The sequence below is a fragment of the Denticeps clupeoides genome, chromosome 12 (genome assembly GCF_900700375.1).
Source record: "Denticeps clupeoides chromosome 12, fDenClu1.1, whole genome shotgun sequence".
Taxonomy (NCBI): domain Eukaryota; kingdom Metazoa; phylum Chordata; class Actinopteri; order Clupeiformes; family Denticipitidae; genus Denticeps; species Denticeps clupeoides.
Window position 1 is genome coordinate 17,825,868 of NC_041718.1, and position 27,050 is coordinate 17,852,917.

At 42.2% G+C, this 27,050-nt stretch overlaps 1 protein-coding gene across 4 annotated transcripts in view; it reads right to left on the minus strand.

Moving 5' to 3' along the window:
- Positions 1-8,941: 8,941 nt before the first annotated feature.
- The window catches only part of fhit (fragile histidine triad diadenosine triphosphatase), a 177,824-nt gene continuing 159,715 nt past the window's right edge, over positions 8,942-27,050 (minus strand). For all 4 annotated transcript variants that reach the window (XM_028999255.1, XM_028999254.1, XM_028999253.1 and 1 more), the window contains 2 exons: positions 9,392-9,502; positions 8,942-9,295 (listed from right to left, as the gene is read on the minus strand). In XM_028999255.1, coding sequence (XP_028855088.1) covers positions 9,401-9,502 — 102 coding nt within the window. In that variant the 3' untranslated portion in view covers positions 8,942-9,295; positions 9,392-9,400. The remainder of the gene's footprint in view (positions 9,296-9,391; positions 9,503-27,050) is intronic.

The window sequence follows — 27,050 nt, forward strand, 5'->3', positions numbered from 1 at the left end:
GATAAAAACCCTTTGAGCCACTGAGCCGTGTGTAAATATATTTGGCTTTAATTAAATTACATTCACACAGAGGGCAACAGCACACATTCTGCTGCATATTTCCCAGCATATTATAAGCTCCCTGTATTTTCAGTGGATGTCAGTTCTGTAATAGAAGAGCATTGCAGGTCCAATAAATCAACTGATCTTTTGCATTTGTTGTAATGAACATTGCCACAGTGGGAAACCAACATGATCCTATATTATTTGAAGGTAAATTTGCATTATTACAATACTTGCATGGTTTGTCCACATTTTGCTTGTTAATCAATTTATATGCAGGAGAAAGCTTGACAGACTAAGATGGGAATCTCCACCCGTCTCTGCCCTAGGGAAAAATAGCTATCTTGTTAATTCAAGGCAACCCAGCAGTTTCTGTGGTGTAGTGGTTATCACGTTTGGTTTGATATTGAGCAGAAACAATCCTCTTAGTGGGGCAGTGGTGGCCTAGCGGTTAAGGCCCCGTCATCAGAAGTTTGCCGGTTCGAATCCCGAAATGCCAAGGTGCCACTGAGGTGCCACTGAGCAAAGCACTTTGGGCGCCAGGCAAGGACTCACCTGGGTGTAAAACAATGTAATTCGATCATTTGCATGTCAACATGTGGACGCTTATGCAATCAGATGCCAGATGACACATCAGAGGATGTGCCCACTATTGAGAGATGTAAACTAAAGCTAGAAACTGGCCATATTGGTCTCTTGAAATCTGTCTTGCAATGATCATTTTATTTTATTTTATGATAAGGGACTTTCTACTGCATTTTGGTCAGTGCAATATATATGTGTGTGTGTGTGTGTGTGTGTATATAAATAAATAAATAAATAAAAAAAACACACACACACACACACACACGACAGGAGTTGATTAAATGTTGGGGATTCATGAAATGACCATGGATGAGATTTATAAAAAGACTTTAATTACATATTCTATATATATATATTTTTTTTTAATATACAACACATTCCAGCAACAGTGCAAATTGTTAACTGAGGGTCCCCAATTCTTTTTTGTGAGGTTTTCATAATGAGTAACAATTTCATCCGTAGTTTTCCGTCCGCGCTGTATGTCTCCATTCTCCACATTCATGAATCCCTTGAAATTAAAAGGTATCTGATTGCAGAGAATTGCAGAGAAAAGAGAATGTGCGTTTTGAGGCTCCACTAACAAGACAAAATTTAACAAGTTTCCTCCGAGAAAATAGTAATAAACTGCAATATAGAACTAATAAAGGAAGGAGAATTAGGTCCCTTCACACGGCTATAATGGGATTGTTGTAGGCGAGAGGAAGAATAAACATATATGTGTTTTATATATTCAGTAGTTCCCATTAAAACCCACTATTAATCTTACTGTGGGCTACTGTGCACTGGAGAGAGAGAAAAAATACGCACATAATGAATTGAACATTTTTCTTGGAGACGTGGGGGGTGAAAAGTTTTACATTTTCCCCTCCAGCGCACGACCAGCAGCAGAAGGCGAGTCATGAAAAATGCGGGGATCAGGGATGTGAGTGAAGACAGAGTTCACTGGACCAGGTGGGAAGGTCAGGCCTGGCTGCCACGCGGCCTCCATTCCTATTTATCGAGAAATGAAGGAGTCGCCAGGCCGCCGGTGCCGTCCACACGAGTCAAATCATCACTTCTCTTAGTGCCCCCCCCCCCTCTCTCTCTTCAGAAGACATGTAGGACCATGTGGAACAAACTCGAAATATGCAACCATCTGTACAGAACCCACGGCAGGAAGGCAGTGGAGTGATAAATGACACAGCGGTGAAGTCGAGTCCAAATCACATTTCTTTTTCTCTGGCTCAGCTACACACACACACACACACACACACTCTCTCTCTCTCTTTCTATCTCTCTCTCACACATACGCACACACACGTGCACATACAAAGAAACATGCTCCCCAGCCAAATCACTGATAATAATATTCTCTCTGCCCAGGTAGAAGTCCAGCACGGCATCAGACACACCCCGCCGTCTCCCCAGAAGCAGGACTTGGGCGCGGCACCGGCACGGCCACAGGATCAATCTTGGGCGAGGCGCGTCGGCCGCGGCGCGCAGCTTTAGTCCAGTCACACCCGGAATGAGTGATTCTGCTGTCTTTTCCCGCGCCCTCGGCCCTCCGTCAGATACTGACAGACCTCTTTTCATGACTGACCTTTTACTCGCTTTCAAATTATTGCATGCAGCAGGAAGGCTAAAAAGTCCCTCAGATAAAGGGCCGCTGCACCTCCAGCACCCGCCCCTGCGCCCCGGCAGTGTAACGCAGATAAAGGGATTTAACTCTGCAGATAGCCAGTTCCGGACTTATGAAAGAGGTTCAATTTAATTACAGTTCCATTTTGTTTTCTTTAGACATAACTTTGCATCAATCAAATGACAAAGAAAAATCTATTGCAATGATTTACTTTGTTACTTTGTTGAAAAGGCATTTTGTAAAAAGTCCTTTTAGAGGAACTTTTTTCCCCCTAATTGCTTTTGGAATACTGTGTTAAAGAGCACAGTGCAATCATGGCACATTTATCTGGGCAGGAAGAAAGCAATCAGTTTTCTTTTATACCAACATGCTTGTCATTTGTACAGCAGCCTCAAAAAAAAAAAAATCTGTCTACAACCAAAATATTGTAATTAGACAACAGTTATTTAGCAAAATAAATAATGTAACCATACAACTTAATACACAAGTATACATATTCAGGTAGAGGACACATTTTGTCGTGCCACCGTGCGCTGTGCTGCAGTGTTTCAATCACTTCACTTTTATCCCATTTATGAGACACCTTTTCCAGAGCTATTTGCAATCAGTAGTTACAGGGACGGACACAATGGCAGTAAGTGGGGTCTTCGGGTTCATAGGTGAGTGGGTCACTACCACCCCTGATGTGTGATGCTGATTACCGTGTTCATTTCCAAGAAACGTCTGTAATCTCCTTACCTGGAAATCTCTTTTGTGCACATTACAATGTAAAGGGAGAACAGGTACAGGGTTCTCAGGTACTGTGGCCCAGCATTTAAGTGTCTTATGTATGATGATAGTTTAAAATTGTATTATTTGAACAGGGTGCCAAGGGTAGCATTTGTATTCCTGTCCCCCCTCACGGAATGGCAGCTTTGGACTGGCGAGCTGCACTCAGTGCACCTGTCTCAAATGTTTCCAGGGTTTTAACATTTCATTTCATTTCTCTCTCAGCTGAATCTGTGGCTCGGATCAAAAGCCCACTTTAAATGCCCTGTGGGCCTTCACTCTGCCTCAGGGAGGGAGGTGTCACCTGGCAGGGAGGAGGCACAGGGGAAATGGGAAAATGCAGGCCAGCTCCAGCGCTCAGTCCCTGAGGACTCCAGCACAGAAACCTGTTCATGAGCCACTCAGGTCTTCCTGGAGAGCAGGAGTAGAACATTTAGTAATTTACAGCATTTATCAGATGCCCTTATCCAGAGTAACTTACAATCAGTAGTTACAGGGACAGTCCCCCCCCGGAGCAACTTAGGGTTAAGTGTCTTGCTCAGGGACACAATGGTAATAAGTAAGATTTGACTACTACTATTTGGCTACTACCACCCCAGTCCAATAAGACTAATGAAAGAGGACGTGATACAATGCAGCACAACGAAACGTGTCCTCTGCTTTTAACCGTCACCCTTGGTGAGCAGTGGGCAGCCATGACAGGCACCCGGGGAGCAGTGTGTGGGGACGGTGCTTTGCTCAGCGGCACCCTGGTGGATCAGGATTCAAACCGGCAACCTTCTGATTACAGGGCTGCTTCCTTAACCGCTAGACTACCCCTGCCCCCAGTAGTAGTAGTAGTAATCGATGTAGCCCTCTACCACCCTTTGTTCCAGGATGGGCTCTAGCATCCATGACCATTGTAAAAAATGAAGCAGTTCTAGATAATTAATGAGTAGTTGTAGTTTAATAAATGCTAGTAGAAGTAGTAATAGTGTAAGAAGTAACAGTGATAATTTAAGTAGTAGCAGCAGCAGTAGTAGCACCTGGTGGTAGTATATATACATTGAGCTGTACAGTAGCTTTGAACATCACTGAACATCCCAGAGTAATCCTAGCTGTGGTAATGGTGTTAGTAGCAGACGTTGTGGTAGTAAAATATTTCACCCCTTCACCTATTTCTACCAACGTATTATTGACTCCACAACTAATCATCACGAACAGATCCTGCAAAATGGACAAGTGGAAGCTAGATTTTCACATTTCTTGTGTGGAAAGGAGAAAGAAAGACGATGACGTGTGAAGAAAGTGGCCCTCCCTGCACCATGACAGTATTAATGTATGTTCGTATAACCTAGGGGTCCCAGACGGACATGTGATTGACATCATTACCCCAGGTACCCATGCCAGGGGACCTCTCTTCCTGACAAAAATGGGGCACAGGCCACTGCGGTGACAGCTTGCATAACCACATAGACATTTCAATTTCCCTCGTTCATTAATAATTTCATTTTCGTTTAGCCACAGGCGTGTGCAGGCCTTCCTGGACCTTTCTGCTTTAAGCATCACTTTTATTGTTATTGTTTTTCGAACCGGTTTTGAAGCAGAATCTGTCTATGATGGTCAAAGGCACCAAAGGGAAGCATTTGAAGCTGCTTGCCAAAACCAGTTTCAGAAGTACTTATTTCAGAATTGGTAGGAATTAGTTCGCAAGCCTTTCATATCAGAATAATTCACAGCAATGATATTTGCACTATAAAGCTCTCAGCTCTCTCTGCCACATTTATGCATAAATTAGCTGACAATAATTTCATACTGCACCATCAGAAGCAAACTATTAATATATACTTACAGTTGGCTTCCATTATTTATCACGCAGAGTAATATAGCTTCTGCCCACTTCTTCCCGTGTAAATATTTGATAAAGTGTGTCGGAGGAAGATCTGAGCTTACTGTACATTTTGCCCGTAATGCTTTCATAAGCGCAGAGTAATTAGAATCGTTAATGCAGGAAACTCAGGCTGCCAGTGAAATGCAGGCTTAAAGGAGGGAAAGAAAAAAAAATGAACAAGTCTAGCGCCCCTTATGGCTAGCTGAGGTACTTCAGTTTTCCCTATGTCGATATCTTCAAGTTTTACAATTTACATTTACAGCATTTGGCAGAGGCACTTATCCAGAGTGACCTACATACTGTAAGTGCTTAAATATCAATCATTGAAATCCCTCATTTGGTTCACTAGCACCCGATGTGTAGATACAGTTCGTCTAACAACTCAGAACCATTTATATATAATATTTAAAATATTAGTCCATTATTTTAGTCCAAATATTTTCTAAACAGGATGGTTTTCAGTTTGAGTTTGAAGATCTCAGTTTGAGTTTGAAGACTCAGATGTTCTCACGTCTAGTGGAAGTTCATTCCACCACCTAGGAGCCAAGTCAGAGAAGAGTCTAGATGAATGCTTTCCTGGTACCTTGAGAAACAACAACATTTATTTCTTATATAGCCCATAATCACATACAGTATGTCTCAATGGGCTTTGACAGGCCCTACAGTTGACACCCAACACACTTGACCCTTCGACGATGGTAACCGTTCTGTGGTAACAGTGATGGAGGATCGGAGGGATTGAGGTGCAGAGTGAGGAGAGATGAGAGATCTGAGGTAGGAGGCTGCTGACCCTTCCTTGGCTTTGAAGACCAGCCCGGAGTTACAGTAGTCCAGTTTGGAGATGACCAGAGATTGGACAAGTAACTGAGTAGCCTATGTTGATAGAAATGGACGAATCCTGCTAATTTTGTAGAGAAGGAATCAACATGAGCGAGAGAGACTGGAAATGTGAGACAGGTGGACTTGTCCATGGTTACCACAAAGGGTCCAGGGAAATTCTCTGCAGGGATGAATAGCAGTTCCATTTTGCTGGGATTGAGTTTAAAATAATGTGCTGGTACCTAGGATGAGATGTCAGACAGGCAACAGAGATTTTGGTGGACATGTTTATATCTGATTAATCATTGGTCTAAAAGATGTCCTTGCTGCCTTCAAGCTTGAGTTATTTTACCACTGCGTGTTCTAGACTTGTTCTAAGACCCAAATTTAAAGACCTTTACTCAGTATCACTGCCGGTCCTGAATTATTGTGCCACTTGACCTGGATCAAATTAGGTGTTGCGTTAAAAAGCAAATGTTCCTTCAGTAAAAACAGGTCATTTTACATTCTGAATCTGTACCTTAGTTAACTAAGTTCCTAACGTTAAATAAAAAATAGCATGTGACACCCATTCAGTAGTTTTAATGGAAAGGTGTTAGCAGTGGGCATAGTCCGGAACTGTCCACAGCAAAAAACACATTTGTGACGTCCACTGAAATACACTAAAAGTAAAATGTTTGGACACACCCACTCATTTATGGGCCTCGCATTTTTTACACAAAACAGAAGACATAACTATGAATTAACACACTTTCTAAAGAAAAAAAAAGGCAAACAAGACAACATGATTAACCTGCGTGTCTTTCCAAATCAGCTAGCGGTGACGGCAGCATTTCACACACGTCTTCTCTCAACCATCAAGTTGGACAACGGGGATGGTTTTAAACAGTCCTGAAGGTTTATGCCAAACACTTTCCGATCATGAGCATCTCATGATCAATGGTGGACAAAGCAGCCATGAAGGCAAAAAGAGGCGACTCTTAAATAGATTCACCAGACATACTATAAAAATACTAAATATGTCTCTTGTATTCAGTTCTTCAAAATGGCTCTGTCTTAGCCTCCATAACTAGCACAGGGTAGGTGCATCCAAACTTTTGACTGAGTTGAGTGTAGTAGAACAGAGCGGTCATTCAGGTGTCATCGAGCATGTCCTTTGTTTCCCTCATATCTCTACATTTGTAACACCCTTTTTTTCACATGCCAGTTTCTCTTCTATAGGCACCTTAGGACCATAGACACTTCCAAGCCAACCACTCAATATTCTTCCTATTTTTACCAGCATTACCATCATTAGCAAATATGCACCATGTGCTAAATTTGATTTATTACAGGATTTAAAAAACATCACATTTGTTAAGACAGTACTCAGATCCTAACTGTGAAAGGTGGGCAGACCTCACCTGCACCCCACCACGGGTCACATCTTAATGCACGCTTTAATGCAATTAACCCCCAGAGCAGCATAGAGAGCAGCGTTTAATGGCAGAAAATGGTCATTAATGGGGTTGAGTTCCCCTACCCCGCCAGCCTTGACCCATTATATTCTCATGCACAGAGCGATGATGTTTATGATTAACATACAGCGGACGGAGGAGAGCACATTACCCCCAGAGGCTCTCTGTTCATCCCATGGCACAAATAATGGGAGACACATCCATTTAGTTAAACTGGCAAATGTGTCTCCCTGGCAAGTCCATTATCCACAAATGATGTTGGCAACAGGACCACCGGCAGCCCATGGAAAATAGTCTCCACGCTACCTCTCACCGGTTTTGCTAATAGAGTCGGCCTGTAACCTCCACGTGGGCGTGGTTCTGGCAATAATGGGGTGCCATCGACCATCTGGGCCTCTGCCCAGCGGTAACTGGGATTCTGCAAATGTGAGCCTGTTGACCCATTGTGCCTACGTGTATCCACAAAAAAAAAGGGTCTTTTGCATATGTTTTTGCACACAGACGCTATTATGGTGCCGTGCTGGGGGAATACTGAACTCACACATCTATCATGGTACAGCGGTGCCATTCTGAATCATGAGCTTTGCACATCTATATGGGCAAATTTACATTTCTCGCGTACCGGGTAAAGTGTTTAGAGAGTTCTTCTTTTATATTAGGGTTTTGGTGCTATCCTTCAAAGAAATCACTTCAGAATAATCAAATCAAACCGGGTCGTGGCTAGATTTGACATTTCATGATGAATAACAATCAAACAATTGAGCAGAATAATCTGATGACTGAAATAATTTCAAACCACATTACGGGCAAAATGTACAAATTTGGCAAAATCACATTTTCACTGGTTCTGGAAATTCTCCAAATGCTGAAAGTGCTGCTGGGTAGTTAGTTGCTTTTGGCATCTTACGTTCTACATCTTATGGCCTATGTTCACTCATTTCAACTTCTGCTGATGTTGTTCATATGACGTTGGTGAACCTGCCATTCGCCACCCACGTAGATCCCAAAGCGCAATTTCTTCCTCTGCTAAAACCAGTAAAATAGGCCTGATGCTTATTTTATATATTTTTGTAAAAATTATAGTGCAAAGAAAGAACGTATTCTAATGCTGAACCTTTAATCCCCTGAATAATTAGAACGATAACCGTGTCAGCGAGGTAATTAAAACATACAGCAGTAAATAAAGCCCTTATAAATGATCTCTTTAAATAAGGCGGGGTGTTAATTTCCACCGAAAGTCCACCACAAACATCAATTTATTACAAATTCATTCCAGATAGGTAATTATATATTCCGTACGCTGTATGAATGACCTGTTTAAATATGCACATGCTAATTAATTCATAGAACAATAAATGATGGAGGGAGGCTTCTGAAGCACAATGGCTAAGAAGGGGAAAAAATAACAAGACAGACCTCAAGGCCGCACCTGTCATCGACTCCATATGAGATTTTCCTTGATGTAGCCGAGCCATTTCTGCTGAGCTGAATTTGATAGATTTTTTCCCTCCACAAACCTTTCATTTACTGGCCTAAAGAAATCCGTGTGGAAAACACCATAGTTCAAAATTCATGGGGCCTTTAATAATTAGATTATAGAAGAAAAGCCAGCAGGGTTTCTGTTTAGTTATTACTGTCAGATGCATATTTCTTCCTACCCTGATTAGATCATTTAATTTCCCAACTGATAAAAATATCTGCACTGGTATAAAACTAGTTTTTTTTTACAGTTTAATTCTGGAGTAAATTCTAAATGTTTTATATAACAAGCATAGACAGGGCTTACTTTCATAACCTTTATAATTTAATAATGAGTAAAAACAATCATTATAACAATAATGAGTGTTATACAGTCAACTAGCACAGAAATGGCATGGTGGGATGGTGCCTACCCAGAATTCCCACTTCTTTTGTTTACAGGACTACTGTAAGTTATGCTCAATGCTGAGTCAGAAATCTTAGAAAACAACTATTCACAACATATGCTATGATATGTTTAGCTATGATTATCGTTTTTTACTGACCCATAATTCTTACAGAAACAAAGGAGGCAGTAAAAATGTTTCCAATCTCATTTAATTCCATTTCATGTGGCAATGTTTTGACGGAGCTCTGCAGATCCACAATGGACAGTGCCTGAAATCAACAGGGAACATCTCATGTTAATGCATTTTATATAATGTGCATTAGGGATTTGAAGGAAGGACTGAATAAACGTGTTACACTCCTTACCGGAAGAGCTTAGTGAAAGAGTCCCCTCAAAACTGAAGCCTCATCTGCCATTTCCTCGTCAGTCCGCCACTTTGAAGGAACATCTTCGTCCTCCTTATCATGTTTCTGAAGCTGCAAATAATAAGCAGGTTTAGTTCCCATTTAGCTTCAGGTATACTGGCTGGTGTGTGCATTTGTAAATACTGTTTATGAACATCTTTAAATTGAGTATGGATTATGACAGAGTGAAAATACCCCATAATTCCCAATCAGCACACTCCTTTATATACAGACGCAAAAAAACATAAAAGGAACCAAACACATAATACTTTGCTTAAAATCATAGTGGATGTCACATTGTTTTCCTGCGAGAGCACAAAAAATGAAAATGGTAAAAAGGAGTGAATTCAGACTGTATCCAAAATAAACACATACGACAAACAAATTCGAAGCGGCTCGCCTTCCAAACTATGTAAACAAGAGGGAGCGATTATGGTTCATTGAGTATAGATATGAGAGCTATTGAGTGTGACGCATCCTGACATCCTCTGCTGTTTTTCCGCTATTCCCCGGGTCTAAGGGGAAAGAAGATATTTCATCAGACTAATGCATCCCCCGAAAAGAGGTCTGGGATTTGGCAAGTGTCACAGTATTCATAGCTGCTGGGCCTCTGGTGTGGGAAGCAGATCAAAATAGCACGTCCAATTTTTCGACGGTACAGATTCAGGGAGGGGGGCATGTTTTAACCACATTAATGCCTCCTTGTGATTTGTCAACTTCAATGACTGTCTTTTCTTAATTTCATTTCAAGATTACATGGAACGCCCTACAAACAAGGCTTGCTTTGTAATATTTAATATTCCCAATTTTAAAACAAGCAAATTTATTGTTACAAGCAAATAGGTTTGTTAATTGATTACACTGATCACAAACTTTGCAAGGAATTAATCATGATTAATTCTTAAAAATAAAACTTGATATATTTAAAACTATGACAGACAGAAGAAATAGGCTCAGACGGGGAGTGACAGGGAGATGATCTGGTCATATCTTTTGAGAGATGAGAGGCTTTGTAGGCAAGCATCAGTGATGCGGTCCGCTCCAGGAAATCTGTGGAGGGAACGTAGTATTGGAGTGGTGTGGGAGAATTTTGCTTGAAAACAAGAGGTAAAGTAGCACTTAGAGTTGGCAGTGGTTGGCCTTGCAGGTAAGGAAATGGACCTGAAATTTGAAGGTTGCCAGTTTGAATCCCATACCGCAAGGTGCCACCGAGCAAAGTACCATCACCACACACTGTGCTGCTGGGCACCTTTCATGGATTTTTAAGGTCTAAGGGTTGACTTTCATACGATGAGCTGCCATCCAGGATGAGATAATGCAATAAACACATTTATTTTGACAACTAAATGAATTGCTGAATGTCAAATTAAACAATTTGTATAAATAAATCCATGCAGTTTTCTACATCAATTTCAAACTTCTGCCATCGTCATTTTTTGAGAGGCCCTGTCGCTGTATTCATTAATGTTCAACGTCTACAGAAATCCAGTCTGTCACCTCTAGGTAAAGCCGGCTGCCTATCTGCCGCTCCACGCAAATGCGTTGCATCATCTGCAGTTCTGGCTCATCTCAGACCTTCAGAGTGCATTAGGAGCTCCACTATTCGCCCTGCAGGACACTGGGGACACAATAGAGGAGTGATATTTGAAGAGCGAGGGACAGGTCTGGGGGGGCAGAGTACAGTGTAGTCTGTGATTTACTTCTAAAGAGAGAAAAGCTGAATTCGGAATGACTGATGACCAGCGTGATGGCACCACATCAGAAAAAAAAAAAAAAACACATCAGCATCATTGATGGCTTATGGCTAAAGAATGACAGGAAAGGGGTCTGCCTTCAATAAATATAAAAATGCATTATGCATGTTTATGATATGAAATGCTGCTGAAAATCACGAGAACACCTTGATCAGAGATGTTCCAAAGTAAACATTAAAAAAGTTACACATGAGAGGATTCCATTTGGCTCATTGAGCTCGATTTGGGGGAATTCAACTAATAAATTAAAGTGATACGGTTTCACCTTGCTCTACCGATTCAGACAGACTATCCCATACTAGAACTACAAGCTGTGACTGCGGGATATGGAATTTGGACTTATGCTGGAATATTTATTTGGATGAAGAGCATTTAGACCTGCATCATGTGCTCCTTTAGTCTCCTTTGCTCCAGGATAAACAAATTTGGTTCAGCTAACATAAGTCAACGATATAAAGGGCATTAAATGTCCTTTCTAAACCCATATGGTTCTAATTCCTCAGTATTGTCAGTCTTGTTCACTTCCATGCATTGATGTTGAAGTTGAGCTTTATTGTCATTTCAGCTGGTCATACTGGCGATGGCATGATCCATGGAGCGGTTAGGAAGACATGCAGTGGGTCCAGAGTGGAGGGCAGCAGGGTCTTCATATGTTTCATGACCAGCCTCTTGAAGCACTTCATCACAATGGGTGGAAGTGCAATGGGACGGTAGTCATTGAGACACAACACTGATGACTTCTTCAGCACAGGCATGATGGTGGTGGCCTTGAGACACGTTGGAACAACGGCGGTGCTCAGTGAGATGTTTAAGATATCTGTGAGAACATCTGGCAGCTGGTCTGCACATTCTCTGAGTAGTGGTGGCAGTGGTGGCCTAGCAGTTAAGGAAGTGGCCCCGTAATCAGAAGGTTTCAGAATCAGAATCCTGATCCGCCAAGGTGCCACTGAGGTGCCACTGAGCAAAGCACCCTCCCCACACACTGCTCCCCGGGCGCCTGTCATGGCTGACCACTGCTCACCAAGAGTGATGGTTTAAAGCAGAGGACACATTTGTGGGGCAGTGATGGCCAAGAAGTTAAGGAAGGTAATCAGAAGGTTGCCGGTTCAAATTAGACACAGCACCTGATCACTGGAAGTGAACACACAGAAGTCAGTCGGCGAATCTGGTGGGGAGGGGTCACTGTCACAGGTGGAGGCTTTAGTCCTGTAGTTTGTGACGGACTGGATGCTCACAGCCACAAACAGCAGCTAGATACTAGCACGGTCCTGGCACCGTTCCGTGTGGATGTTACCACGTCCGTCGTAGTTAGACACAGCACCTGATCGCTGGAAGGAGGGTTGTATTTCCTCGCATAACGTTGAATTGTGCTGAAAAGTCATTCAGTGCATCATTGCATTTGCTGATGTGGCTATTCAGTGATGTGAACATAACTCAACGATATTAAAATTAAATGTAGCTGTTCACTGATGTCGTGCACTCCTCAAAGTTGATGGTGTTGTGTGTTGTCGCCATTGATGGGAGAGGCATGGAATTCACACCCTGACCTTTCTCATAATCAACTTCCCTGTATTTTATCTTCCTGCTCCCTGTGTGGATAACATTTACATTTGTCCCCATTCAATTCACAGAGTGTCCATTGACAACAACACCACTCAGATATCTACAGTAGCATCAGTATCAGTACAGCCGTGGTTTGATTACATCCATATTGTATGCAGGGAGTAATTAGCTCATCCTACCTGCTATGCAAGGCAGACTGAGGTCCTGCTAGCACCTTCGGTGAAAAAGTGCCTTCAGTGCCGCCAGACAAATTGTAGAAGGACGTGAGGTCGCACGATCCCGAGTCTGAGAATAGTGAAGCATCTGCCGCTTCCCGTGCAAGACAGAACGTGTGACTTCCGATCTGAGGCATGTGTTAATGCTGCGGCTTTATCACTTATTAAGGACAAAAATGTTACATGAATCACAGTCATTTAGAAGTTTTCTTCGCTGCCTCTTGACATTCATTACAGCTCTGCAGTAACGGGTGACTTCTCGCTTCTCACTGTTGCCGCTTGAGTCACAGACCTGGACATGGACACAGCTAATATGTCACCAAACAGGTAAACTAATTAAAAGCTCATTCAGGCTGAATGAAGGCATAGGTCTGTGAAGCAAAATATGTCCTTTGGGGCATGCTATGTGTGAAGGTTCTGTGTGCATAAAAGATGATAGACCTCCTAAATGCCCAGGTGCCTTCTCGGAATTTTGAATCAGTATTCAGTGTTATATAGGCAGAGGTGTATAGTTCAGGTTCAGGACGCACTCCAGGTTTTTAACAGCCTTTTTAACTCAAGATCCTGGTGAGGATTTTTACTTTCTGAACCTGAAGTAGATGGTGATGATCAGGTGAAATCTTGATGACTGATCTGGGATCAAATACTTATTTCATTCATGAAAAGGCAAGTTTTTGTTTTTATTTTGTCTCTCAGTCTTCAGATACACCTACCCTTAAAATTATAGACTGATCATTTGGGGCAGTGGTGGCCTAGCGGCTAAGGATGCGGCCCCATAATCAGAAGGTTGCCGGTTCGAATCCCGATCCGCCAAGGTGCCACTGAGCCGTCCCCACACACTGCCTGTCATGGCTGCCCACTGCTCACTCAGGGTGATGGGTTAAATGCAGAGGACAAATTTCACTGTGTGTACCGTTTGCTGTGCAGCTGTGTATCACAAGTGACAATCACTTGACTTTTTTTTTTTTTTTGTGAGCAGACTTACAAAATCAGCAAAATTTTTTCCATGACTGTAAAAATGAGGGACCATTAAATAAGACCTCTGTTTATTTCATTTGATTGTTTTCTTTATGGCTGGTGGCAGGTCAGCAGGAAAGAAGAAATGCTGACTGCAACATTTTTGGAGGTCTTTTCTGAGCTCAAACACAAGTTCAGATGAAGTGAATTGAGCTCTGGCTCTGCTTTACATCCTCATCGCATCCAAGAAAAATCAGAGGAGCCCCAGAGGACAGCCAGGAATTTTCATCTATTTAGGCAGATTTAACAGATTGCCAAGGTGCTTTTAATTTTTAATTTTATTTTCTTCTTATGCTGTTGTGACGAGAGCCTTCGTAATGGCATGTAAATACATTTTAACAGCCGCTAGAGTAATTACCTCTAAAACAATATTCTTTTTTCTCCTTCTTGCTTTCTTCTTAACAGCTTCTCAAGCGGCCCAGGTCCTCAGGGACTCTATAACTTTGAGGGACGTCGCGATGTGTGACCGAGGAGAAGCGGTCCCACTGGCTGGCTCCCTCACCAGGCTCCCCACGTGACGTTTCCCCCACTGCGGGCGCCACGGAGGAGCTCAGACCCTGGCTTGTCCTAAGATCAGTCAACTTTCAAGTCAATCGCTGGATCGATCACGTGGCCGGGAGAAAAGCGGCACTGCAGACGAAGCGAGAGATGAACTGACTTGCAAGCCACTTCTAATCACAGCTCTTCAGAGATGGTCACCTTTTGATGATCATCAATCAGTTTTGCTGTGGACTGCATGGCGCGCACAGTTGCATTAGTGCGAACACTGTCATCAGTTATCAGACAACCTGAGCACTGTGAGAACATTATTTCATGCATTTATTAAAGAAATTTATGCCACGATTTGGATTCATAATTAGCTTATGCCACACATAGCAGCAGTGACTAGAAGCAAGTGCTTTCGGTCTACACTGAGCACCATGTATGTGCGGAGCTGCTTTAACTCGGAGACGATAGTAGTGTGATCTCGAGCATGAACTGCTCATTTCAGGTCCCGCCTCTGCCGTTTCATTTGCGTTAAGGTGTGGATTAAACGGAGCTTGGCTCTGAAAAGGCCAGGTCTGAGCTACAGTGCACAATTACTGTGAGTTCTTGACCCCGGTCTAGTTTGCTGCAGCATGCGGGGTCCATTGTCTTTATGAGTGAAATTTAGTTCAAGGTTCAAAACCCAGACAATGTCAGAAAATAAGGTTATTGTTATTATTAATAATACAAAATGAAAGAGAAAAGGCTGTAACTGTAAAGAACAGCATGTACTTTTCTCCAGCATCATCTGACCGAAGACATGATTAACCCTGTAACCCCATCCTCTGTGCCAGCGCAACCACACATTATTATAGTACCTCCACATCTTCCTTCTCCAAACGACACAAAGAACATAATCAAATCTGAAGAAATATTTTGCTGCATCTACGGCACCTTCAAATTTTGAACGTGTTTTTATTAATTTTATTTCAATTAAAATAAACCATTGTCACATTGTCCTTTCTTGAAAGGCCAGAAATCAGTAATCAGACATAATGAGTACGGGAGAATCATTTGTAGAGGTTGTTTGGTATCATTTGCTTAATTAGTCTTCAGATTGATCTCGACCATATTTTTATGTACTTATGTACATATCTTGATGTTCTTTTTTTTGGAGGTGCTGAAAAACAGAATATTTGATTGACGTCCTGGATCTTGCGCTCTATAGCACCCTCAGAAGTGGCACCCCGCTGTCTACGCTCTTACGGTAAAAGCACAGTTAGTCAAATTAAATTGGGCAGGGATGTCCCAAATCAGGGGTGATTGTTTACCAAATTATTCCATCATCTGACTGTAATTATTTCTTTAACCGGGCTGAGCTCGCTAGAGAGGGCAATCATTCTCCACAGCTGTAGACTGCATGTTTGATTAGCTCGCAGTCAAAAACGGGCGAAAAAAACGTATAGCGTCACGAGTCCCAGTCAACAGAACTCTTTCAGATGTCTGTCACCAATAATAATTCTGTAATGATCTGACAATCAACGACTAATACGCCTATAAGCCATTAAATCAACAGTCCCCGCTTACACCCCAACGGTTTTCAATCATTTGTGTTTTAGTAGCTCTTCTTAGGGACTGGGCCAGTGGTGGCTCTTCTGTGCTTACTGGGGCAGTGGTGGCCAGGTACTGTCCCCACACACTGCTCTCCGGGCACCTTTCATGGTTCCCCAGTGCTTATTAAGGGTGCCAGAGGACACACTTTGTTGTCACAGTGTGGTTGCTTTACATCACAATGACCAATATCATAACTTTCACTTTGATGACCCTTGCACCAGCTGCTTGGACCACGTTTGATTGGAACTGATCACTTTATGTTAGAAGCACGTGCTAATTTCAAGATGGTGTGACCCATTAAAGTCACTCAGATATGTCATTCAATATCATTCATGTCACCAGTCAATGGTTGTAAGTTGTGGCTGATCTATGATCTATGATAATAACTATACTGGGCCAAACCGTGTCACTCTGCTTCTCGGTGTGTCATTTGCTACAGAGAATTGTGTTAATTTTACTCAACATCTATTACCAGAAGAATGATCAAAACCTGTAGATATTTTTTTTCTTTTTCATGAGGTGTCCAAACACTATAAAAAGATCAGAAAATGTAGAACTGTTTTTTTGTGTGCATCATTTACAAACCCTCAAAGGGAATCTGTAAAACCTCTGACCACTTTATTAATTTATTTCTGTTTCTGGATTTGGCTTTTTGATGAAAGGCAGTAAAACCCACATGATTAAACATCTTGAGCTCTTGAGATAAATGATTTAACAGCATTGCCCTGTCTGACACATTCTAACAGATTACAATTATCATCAGTGCAGCTCGGTAAATTACACTGGGTGTATTCACCGACCAGTCACACCACGTGAGGAAGTTAGAAAGTTCATTTCCAACATAATCCTCCACTGGATCGACAGAGTAAATGATTAGTTCACATGCCAGGTAGGGCATAACCTTTTAAAAAGTTGATATTAAATGATTTCTCATGCTGTCTAAAGCAATTTCTAACGAACACAAAGACGCACGGTAGTTTGCCTAAAAACAGCCATTACCAGTAAGATAAAGTTAGTCTAATTAAAGTTTCTTTTCAATTTACTGACTTTATGTCTTTCCATTGATGGATTTTCTGCAACATAGCAGTTGTCCGCTAGTAATGGGCTCCTAATAATGTGTGCTAGTCATTATCAGATGGGAAAAGCACTGTGAGATTGTATTAATCTCACAGGGCAGTGGTGTCCTAGCGGTTAAGGTAGCGGCCCCAAAATCAGAAGGTTGCCGGTTCGAATCCCGATCGGCCAAGGTGCCACTGAGGTGCCACTGAGCAAAGCACCGTCCCCACACACTGCTCCCCGGGCGCCTGTCATGGCTGCCCACTGCTCACTCAGGGTGATGGGTTAAATGCAGAGGACAAATTTCACTGTGTGCACCATGTGCTGTGCTGCTGTGAATCACATGTGACAATCCTTTCACTTTACTTTAATTTCTAGTCTTACATAATGTCTATATAGACATTATGGCTCAGAGGAACCAAGGCACTGACCATCGCCCTCTGGTCAGCGCTAGATCACCCTGTTCATGCCACAGTCCTAGTGAAGAGTGAACTACATCCAGGAAATGCTGGAAAAGTGAAGAGTAACGTTGTCTTTGCCACAAGCCAGCAGCTCATTTAAAAAATCCATCAGTCCTCCAAACAAGCATTCAACATACCGTCAACATATCTTTCATACAACTAGCATTTCAATCATTTCATTTTCTTTTCAATCATATCTTTTTTTACTTGTTTGTGGGTTGGGGATAAGTGTTCAATTATGAAAGAATCGCATACATATTTTGACACCTGTAGTAGAGACATGAAATGCCCTGTATTTCATTGTCTGTGCTATGTGAATATGAATTCTTTCCTAATGCAAAAGTGATGCATAGTTCAATCACATCATTTACATCACCATGGAAACTATAGAATGGAAGTCTATATATACAGCTTGAATGTACTTGGCAGCTTTTCTGAAATGCTTCTAATGACATGCTGGGAAGCAGAAAAAAAGCTCAATAGCTTAGTATTAAACGTTTTAGCGGCAAAAGTATCAGCTTGAAAAAGTTGAGTTGATCCTGAATAATCCACATCAGACAGTGAAATCCACAGACATGTCCAGTCTGACAGGGTAGGAGACGGCGACCTTTATGAAAGGCCTGACCTTCAGAGCTCCAGTCCTTTCGGCCTGTCCGCCTCAGTCTCGCTTTGGACCTCATCATTCCGCGCCACATAATCCTCGGTGTAGAAGTAATGATGTCCCTGCACAACGTCCCGTCACACAGACTGTCATTTACCGTCTCAGTAAGCCAGCGGTCTAAAGCACTGGATTATGCAGAGTGACAGTAAATCTGTCCTCGCCATGCACTCCCCAAACAACACCGGGCCGTTTAGGAATTAATGTATTCTGACGCGCTGCTCTATCTCCTTGCCTGTAATTAAAGAAAACCGGAAAAACAAACAGCATTCGTGGAGCTTATGGCATCTTAAATGAAGGTGATTGGCCGTCATTGCAGTTGTCTGCTCCCACATCAGGGGGACTTTAAACTTCTCGCACTTTTTTTTTCTTTGACGAGTCTCTGCCTTTGTGACAGAGTGACAAGGACAAAAATAGTGGGCTGAGAAATAAACACTGCTGGCAAGTGAACGGGAAAGTTTTCCGGAAGTCTCCCCATTTGAGCATCCGGCTTTCTTGGGCACACACGGCGGGGCGAGAGGAGACCCGTCTCCCGGCTGGCCAGCGGACGGTGACAGGAGCCCTCGGAGGAGGCCTGGACAATACGGAGCGTGTCACAATATCCTGCGGCCTCCTCGCCCCGCAAAGAATAATTACTCAGCGTGCCAACTTTTCTCCTCATGTCTTTTTTTTCCTTCTTCTGAGACTCCACAGGGGACAACCTTTTGCTTTGGGTACACGGGACAGAGGCACAGTGAAGAATCTGGAGAACTCTAATTGAGCCACAGTCGTTTCATCCTTCCCACAAGGCTTAGCACTCTGTCCAGACCCCAGTCTATTTGGAGGGTAGACTCACCACACCTCCCCTGCAGTAGCTTTACTGTTTAAAGTTTCAGCATCTACATTTTATACACACAGACCCAATGCAATGGAGAGCTATGAAACTTTTGCATCGCCCTATCAATTAACTCATATTGCACTAATAACAGGCAAAACGCCCCAAACTCACCACAAATTAGAGCAATGGTAACAAAACTTGAGTGTCACTATTAAGATTGGCATTCGAATTTGGTGTTAATTTCGCAATCACATGCTTGAACAGTTTTATTATAGAAAATTAGGATAAACACCAGCTGCCCAGACAGACGATAGTTTGTGGCGAAGGGGCTCACTGTATCTCCGTGGATGTTTGAGAGTGAATCAAGGTTGTCGTTTATGATTTTTACCAGCAAAATGCAGCTGAATCTCAAAGGACTGCGGGGAGGTGAACTGGGACCCGGAATAATGGCGGCGGTGTCACAAACGATTTCACAGAGGAGGAAAGTAAAGACAACACTCATGCCGAGATGTCTTCTGGGATTAATTTAACATGGATCTCCTACGAAGAAGCATTACTTTCACAACAACACAAAAAAAAAACCATTATAACAACAAAACTAATAATAATAATATTAATTAATGCATCATTTAATTATATATGGTCATAGTCTTCTTTTTATTATTATTATTACTATTATTATTATATACTACTTTCTTTGTTATAAGATACTTAGCATTTAAGTTATGTAATTACCATTAATAAGATTATTTATTTTTAAATGGAATTTCAGTTCAATTTTGCTACAGTCTGACCAAATCATTAACTGTGATATCATTTAAAATGAAAGGACGGCAAAAAGACTGGCAAAGATCAAAAATCAATTGATGTTGGTCTGCTGGAGGCCTGGTTAATATTTTAACTCAATTTTATGTTAACCTCCCTAAAGCAGACGGGGAAACATTTCTGCCTTTTTTTTGTTCTGAATATATAATTCTGCCTTAGGCTTCAAGTTGGTGGTGACTGATCCAAAGTGAAGAGGACATGACAGCTTTGCATACTTTCAAAAATTCTATTTCTCGCTAAAATGTGTGAAGAAGTGCTGACAAGATGTATTGATGACATATAATCCACCATGAACATGGTAGATTGCCAATTTAAAAACTCACCACGGCTGCACGTCTTTATTCCACAACTGACCAATTTCTCAATGTTCTAGCAGCTGATCTCTAATGAGCCTGAGGAGATAAGATCCAGAAGGGGGAAAACCCCACGATGAATATCCATTTCTATCAGGTAAGGCTCACCAAACATATCATGAGAATTTGGTTTTCCATCACCAAGCATCATGACGTGTGCCATGTTGGGTATTTCCAGGAGTGTTTTGGGGGCATAATCCCGCATAGGTTGAAAGACCAAGTTCCAGAGAGAATTTGCCGAATTCGCTGTGAAAATTGACCGGGCAATCCAATCAGGCTGGCAGGCAGAAAGCATCCTGCCGCCTGAAGTATGAAGCTGCGCGTTCATACCGTATTTGCAGGCTTTTTGTTTTCTCATCCGGTAAAAAGACGTCACGTAGAACTCCAGCAATGTTTCAAGTTTGTAAAAAAGTCATCGTGAAGCGATGCCCTTGCAGCTCGAGCTCCCAGGCTGCCTAATAACCTGTTCTACTTCAGTTCTGCAGCATCAACCCCTAATGTTCCGACTCCAGTGATCCTGGCGTCCACTTCACCGGCAGAATGAATTAATCAGCGGTCTTATGACACGAGCGCGCCATTACTAAACAAGGGCGGCATCGGCGCCTCCGCCATTCTCTCTGTCTGCTAATTATAAATAATTGCCCGGTGTCAGAGTGGCTTCTCTGCAGAGAGCTCTCCACGCCGGCAGTGTGGGTGGCTGGTGGTGCACTGTCACACTCGCTCAACAATGAAGCACTTACACACTCAAAGTTCACCTTATGCTGGGGGGACAGATTGAATGACCCCATTGAGCCCGGCCTCTGTTTTTCGTCCATTCTGATGAGGTCTGGTGCTGTTTTCAGGACATGTAAGTATGAATAATATCCATGTTGCACAAAAACACATTTTCCACTGTCCCCAGACCAGACACATATATTTTATGAGTTTAAAACTTACTGACTGGGGCATTTGATGCAGTTTCTGACCTCTACTTGGTTCAGATGTGGGACTGTTCTCAACACAGCTGTTGTTGAGGCAAAAAAAAAATCCAACCGATGGAGGGATGGAAGATGCCCAACACAAACCATCACTCCTGTCTGACCCCAGCCATGCCAACCACAGTTACAGCCATCTGGCAGGCGGAACAGGAACATGAACAACAGGACCCGAAGCAGCCGTTTCAGAGGCAGTTTCTACCTGGAGGCCATCTGCGTGCTGAATCCTTACTTCAGTCATGTTAACCACTGCAATGACAGAGGTGACATACACTCGGGAATAGTTTTAAAAAATGTCTCCAATAGGGCTGGGAATGTTTTTTAAAAATTGACCCCAACCAAGTGAATAACCATGAATTTCCACAATTTTTGCCTAATTTAGTCCCTCTAGGCTTCCAGTGGGAAAACCAAGTAAACTTACCCCATGTCATGCAGACCACAACGTCTGAGAACTAGTATACCTAGCTCACAAACAAGAACAATTGGGCCGTGACATGGTGTGAGATAAAAACAGAAACCGGTTGTCGTGGCTGTCCGTCATCCATGCCTGCAGACAGACTTCCTTGAACAATGGCAGACATATGCAGAAATGCATAAAATTCTATTAAAAAAATATATACATTCTCAGTGGGTGGTCTAGCGAGTGAAGAAGCAGGTTAGTAACCGAAGGGTTGTGCGTTCAAATACGAAACAGCAAGGTGCCACTGAGGTCCCCTTGGACAAGGTACTGTCCCCACACACTGCAAATTTAGTTGCACTTGTGCAGCACGCCAAATGTCATCATCAAAACGGCACTGTCCTTGAACTTACAATCCTGCAGAGGGCCATGACAGTAGATCTAAAGTTGAAAACACCACATTCTCTCGCATGCACATATGCTCAAGAACTGAGACTTAAAAGGATTGAAATAATCCATGCTCACAAAGTGTGGCCACAAGGTGTGTGTTTTTAATAAAGGGACCTAGAAGTAACCTTCAGCTGTGATGTTGCATGTTGTGTTGTCATAAAATGCACCAACATCAAGGACCAGTCCCTTAAGAGGTCATTAAAAAGTGCTGTTATGCGCTTATGGGACGAGTTGCACAGCAGTACAAAGGATCTCCAACTTAGAGTGTGAACTAAGAGCGGAGAAGAAAAAAAAGTGCCACATCCCCGAAGACCAAAACAAGTTTCAAATCCACCCTGTCAGAACATCAATGTGTACATTTAGTGGAGGTTGTTTAGTTATTAAGTGCCATTGATTTTTGCAGTCGGCATTGCGCCGCGCCGCCAGATGGGATTACTTTTTCTGCCTCTCTCCTGCGAGGAGTGTTTACCGTGCGTTACTTCTTCATCTGCGCCCTCCCCATAATTATCTGCATGGAAGCTGCATTGAAGAAGAGAGGCATCATTGTTTGACTTGAAGGGTGGACGATACCCCAACTTGCATCTCAGTTCAAATATGGAGTTTACAGCTGAACATGGATTCAAAACCTGGTGGACTGTTTTCAAACTGGTGCACAATAAGCATGTTCACTTGTGTAAGGTTTAAGAATATTCATGTCTAAATAAAACTAGAAACCACCTCTTGCTACTTATCGGTAGTGTGCGTGGCAGTTGTCAGGCATCATTTATAAAATCATCATTAGCAATTGTGTTCTGGGTAACAGAAAAAAATCACACACCAACCAATAGGGCGACCAAAATAACTACCAAATGATTTTTTGTTTTTGTTCAGTATATTCAATTCTGATGACCTTTGACCTTCAACAAGCTCCATGCTTAGCGCATAGTCTGAATTTTTTTTCAGTTTGATATTTTAGATCAATTGCTGAAAACATGGCACACAGAAGAAACTGGACACATTCTTTGACTCAAATCCCTCATAATCATTCATTTCGGTGTAGGAGTTGGTGTGGGGAAAGACCGGTGCTCGTTAGTCTAGATTCCAAATGGGCACCAGTTACCTATTACTGGACGCGTCCTCGTTTCCGTATGGACTTTCGCAACAGCACCACACAAACGGCCAAAAGTAAAATAAAAGAGCCAACGCGGCAGCTGCAAACAAGGGCAGCCTTGCAACAGGGCTGTTTTTCCCTGCATTACAAGGTTTATCCAGCGGATCCAAGATGAAGGATTATTGATTGTTCCGGCCCCCGAACCTGCCCTCGCTTTCCTCCCGCTAAAGAAACACGGGCCATAAACCGACTGGCCAGAGAAGCGTCTTCTCCAACAAACATAACAATTAGAGTGCGGAACGGTGCCTGTGAAGAAGAGATCACTGCTTCTCACTGCTTTACCAAAAAAAACACGCTGTTACCATATACTCAGAATCTGCAATATGTAAAAATTCCGGAATCATTTCTGTTTTTCCGTGGTGGAAACACAAAGGCATTTTTATTTTTCCACCTCTGGAATAATGACGTAAAGCCTCACTTCATGGTGTCAGGAAAACCACCTCCAGCTGAACGTCAGCAAGACCAAGGGTGGAGGAAAACTGCTGCAGGTCCTCCTGCTTCCATCCCTGCAGGACAATTACACCAAGAGGTGCAGGACCTGAGCCATCAAAGTTATTCAGGACAAATCACACCCAAACAACAACCTGTTCCAACACCTAAACTCGGGCAAAACACTCAGTAGAATCCTCTTATTATTAGCCTTTTTCTCCATTTAATTTTCTCCTTCATTCTCATTTTTTTCATTTTATTACTTGCAGAGTGGTTCAAAACAGAGTGGTTCAGGATGCATTTAACTCCGTGTTGTACTATAACTTTGCATATGACAAATAAAATTTTGAAATCTTCAATCTTGAAATTCATCCAGGTTTTTTTTTTAATTATACACGTTGGTAAACTGCCAGTGCATTATACCATGTTAATCATGGATCAGGCCAAATTACAAACTTCACCCCAAGCAGACCTGCTGACATAGATCCATTTTTTAGGCACCGCTATTATAGACATTCTGATACAGAATTTTTAACCTTTCACGAAGGCTACCGCCTCTCTCCAAGCATCTCTGGATACCAACATTATGACTTGCTTAAAAGAAAAAAAAAACGCAATCATGCACACTGAACTACACAGGAGTGGTCACAGGAGGAATATCTATTCCTAATATTGACCATCATCCACTGTCAACACAGCAAGTGATGATATTAATCATTAAAAACCAAGGATCTATTGTGTCTTGTTAAAACAAGTGAAAGCAGCGCAAACTGGACAAAAGCACTCCATCTTTGCACGTTGGTGTGACGCGAGTGACTGAAGCGAGCTGTGACCAGGGTGTGTCATCGACGAATAAGAACCCAGAGGGTTATAACAGCCAAGCTGTACATACAGCCCTCATCACAAAAACACATGGCTGTGGGGGAGTTTAGTGGTGCAAGACTGAGAGGTGGTGTAAAGGCTCATCTTTCACCATCTTCTCAATACCTCTCATCTTTGTCTTTACCCCACCTAGGAGGAATTTTTACCCCTTAGACCTGATTACACCTTCCTGTTATCATTATTCTAAGGATGAACTGCTTCAGTCCAGACGGTGATGTGTGTCATGAGACATGAGCCTCGCTGGTTGGTTGATGAGTATGACACTGATGTAAATCAACCGATGGGAGATTGTGGAGCAACATCTCACGACCATCACAGCAAATGAGGCACTATCAGATGTGAGAGGCTGGGACAAGGGAAGAATTAACATGTTAAGGTTACTTGTTTTTTTTTCTTCAATTCATCACTCACCTGTATCCATGGATACCATGATTATAATCAGTTTGAGACACATGGAAGTCAACTCTGCAGATCGTATTAAGACATTGTATTCTGGCGTCCAAAATTAAAATCCAACCGACAGGTTAAGAAAAATTTCACGTTGTGAAGATGTTCAGTCACTTCTGCCTCTAAAGGGCACCTTATCTGGTGTGAAGATACTTATATGAAACACTCTAAAGGAGAATGAAGGAATGACCTCCTGGAGAAAAAGGTAGACGTGTTACTGCATTCCTCAAGCAATGGTGGTCGACAGGCCATGCATCACCAACTCACGAGCATCCCTACTGAATTATCTCCTCCACTTTTCAACCGAGCACATCCAGATGAGGAAAACAATGACCTTCGGGGAGCACATTTGTCTCCTTCACACTTGATCACCGCACAATTTTTGTTCCTCAAAAAACCCTCAGTGGCGTTACTTTGAAAAGCATCCCGGTTCAAGCTGGGAGGGCGCCATCATTACAAATTCATGAGACAGTTCCAGAGCCTTCAATGTTTTTTTTTTTTTTTTTAATTACGCTCTTTAATGGCTGATTAATTCTGTCATCTTGTGATAACGACACAAAAATCTGATAGCGAATAATTAACATGCAAATCCACGGAACTTTATTGGTAATAGGGATTAGTCTACTGTGGTGCCGTCACCTGCTCGATATACTCGTGTCAGGCCAACAGGCAGAGCCCGAACCCTGTCTGACTTCATAACGGATTCATTCTCATGAAAGTAAATAGAAATTGGTTTGTTTCGTTTGTTTCTCCTGGGTTTTAAATCATCCACATTGCGAGCCCTAAACGCTGTGTTACACCTCACGTCTAATGCTGAGGTCCTTATGCACGCTGCGTCTCCATGTCACGATGTTACTGTTATCATCCTTTTTTTTGTTTATTGTCAATCGTTTCCATTGTCAGGTGATGTGTGCTTGTTGAAAGAACAGATAATGAAAAATATGGGGGATTAGATGGGGGAATTAATCCAAACAAAACAGACTGGAAATCAACAGGGATTGTGGTGCGAGTCTGTTGTGCCAAGATGAAAGCAGGGCTAATGTAGACACTGGAAATTACAATGATAAGTACTTGCTGATAAACCTTTATTTCATGTAATGTAATCATAATATTAGCCAGTCAGTTAAAAAAGAAACAAGGCAACATTTTTGTAGAGTTTACTCACTGAGACTTCATGGGGGAAGTGTTATAGGTCTACCAGTGGCCATCAAACCTCATAAATCCTCTCTTTTGAAAGAGGATTTCTGCATATACTGAGAAAAATATCACAATCATGTGCAATGCCAATGCTAGAGTAAATAAACAGTCAAATAATCTGTTTTAGTCTCCACATTTACAAAACTATATTGCTTCCCATCTTCTATTCATAATATTGTTTTTGAGCTCTGTATACCTTGATTTGTCTTGTATATAATCTGTGTCCTCAATTACATACTCTAAATGTTCGCTGTACTGCTTGCAAAACACCAGCCAAATTTTGCTGCTGTTGTGCATGGGTGCTTAGATTTACCCTTATATGTGTGTGTGTGTGTGTGTGTGTATATATATAAATAAATTTGATTACCCTTTCATGCTCGATTTCTTATGTTCTTTCTTGTAGTGCTCTCTGGCACAAGCATCCCAAAAAATACCTTCTGGGCATAAAGGCCATTCCTGTCTTCATGTAAGACATTCAAGGCACAACGCAGGCCATTTCCTGTATATTTCCATACAAAACTTTTTTCATAGGATATCCATATACATATATTATTTAATGTCCTTTTCTGCAGACTTGTTCTTTACTGCCTAATAACCATTTTCAAAAGGACATATATGGATCCAATAATCAGTTTTTAGCTGATTTTCGGTCAGGTCAGTTATGTCTAAACTAGATTAAAACAAATATACATACACTAAAGGGTAAAATATATTGGTTGTCGGGAAAAGAGAGTTGATTAAAAATTAATACGTGAAAAACGAAAACTGTGTGAAAGTTGCCGTGCTGTAGAACCACGTCGCCCATTTGGATCAAGCTGTGCCAGAAGCAGCTGGGCTCTAATGCCCCGACTCCAACAGGAAGGCCTCCAGCATGGCCACGCACCAAAGCCTGGGCA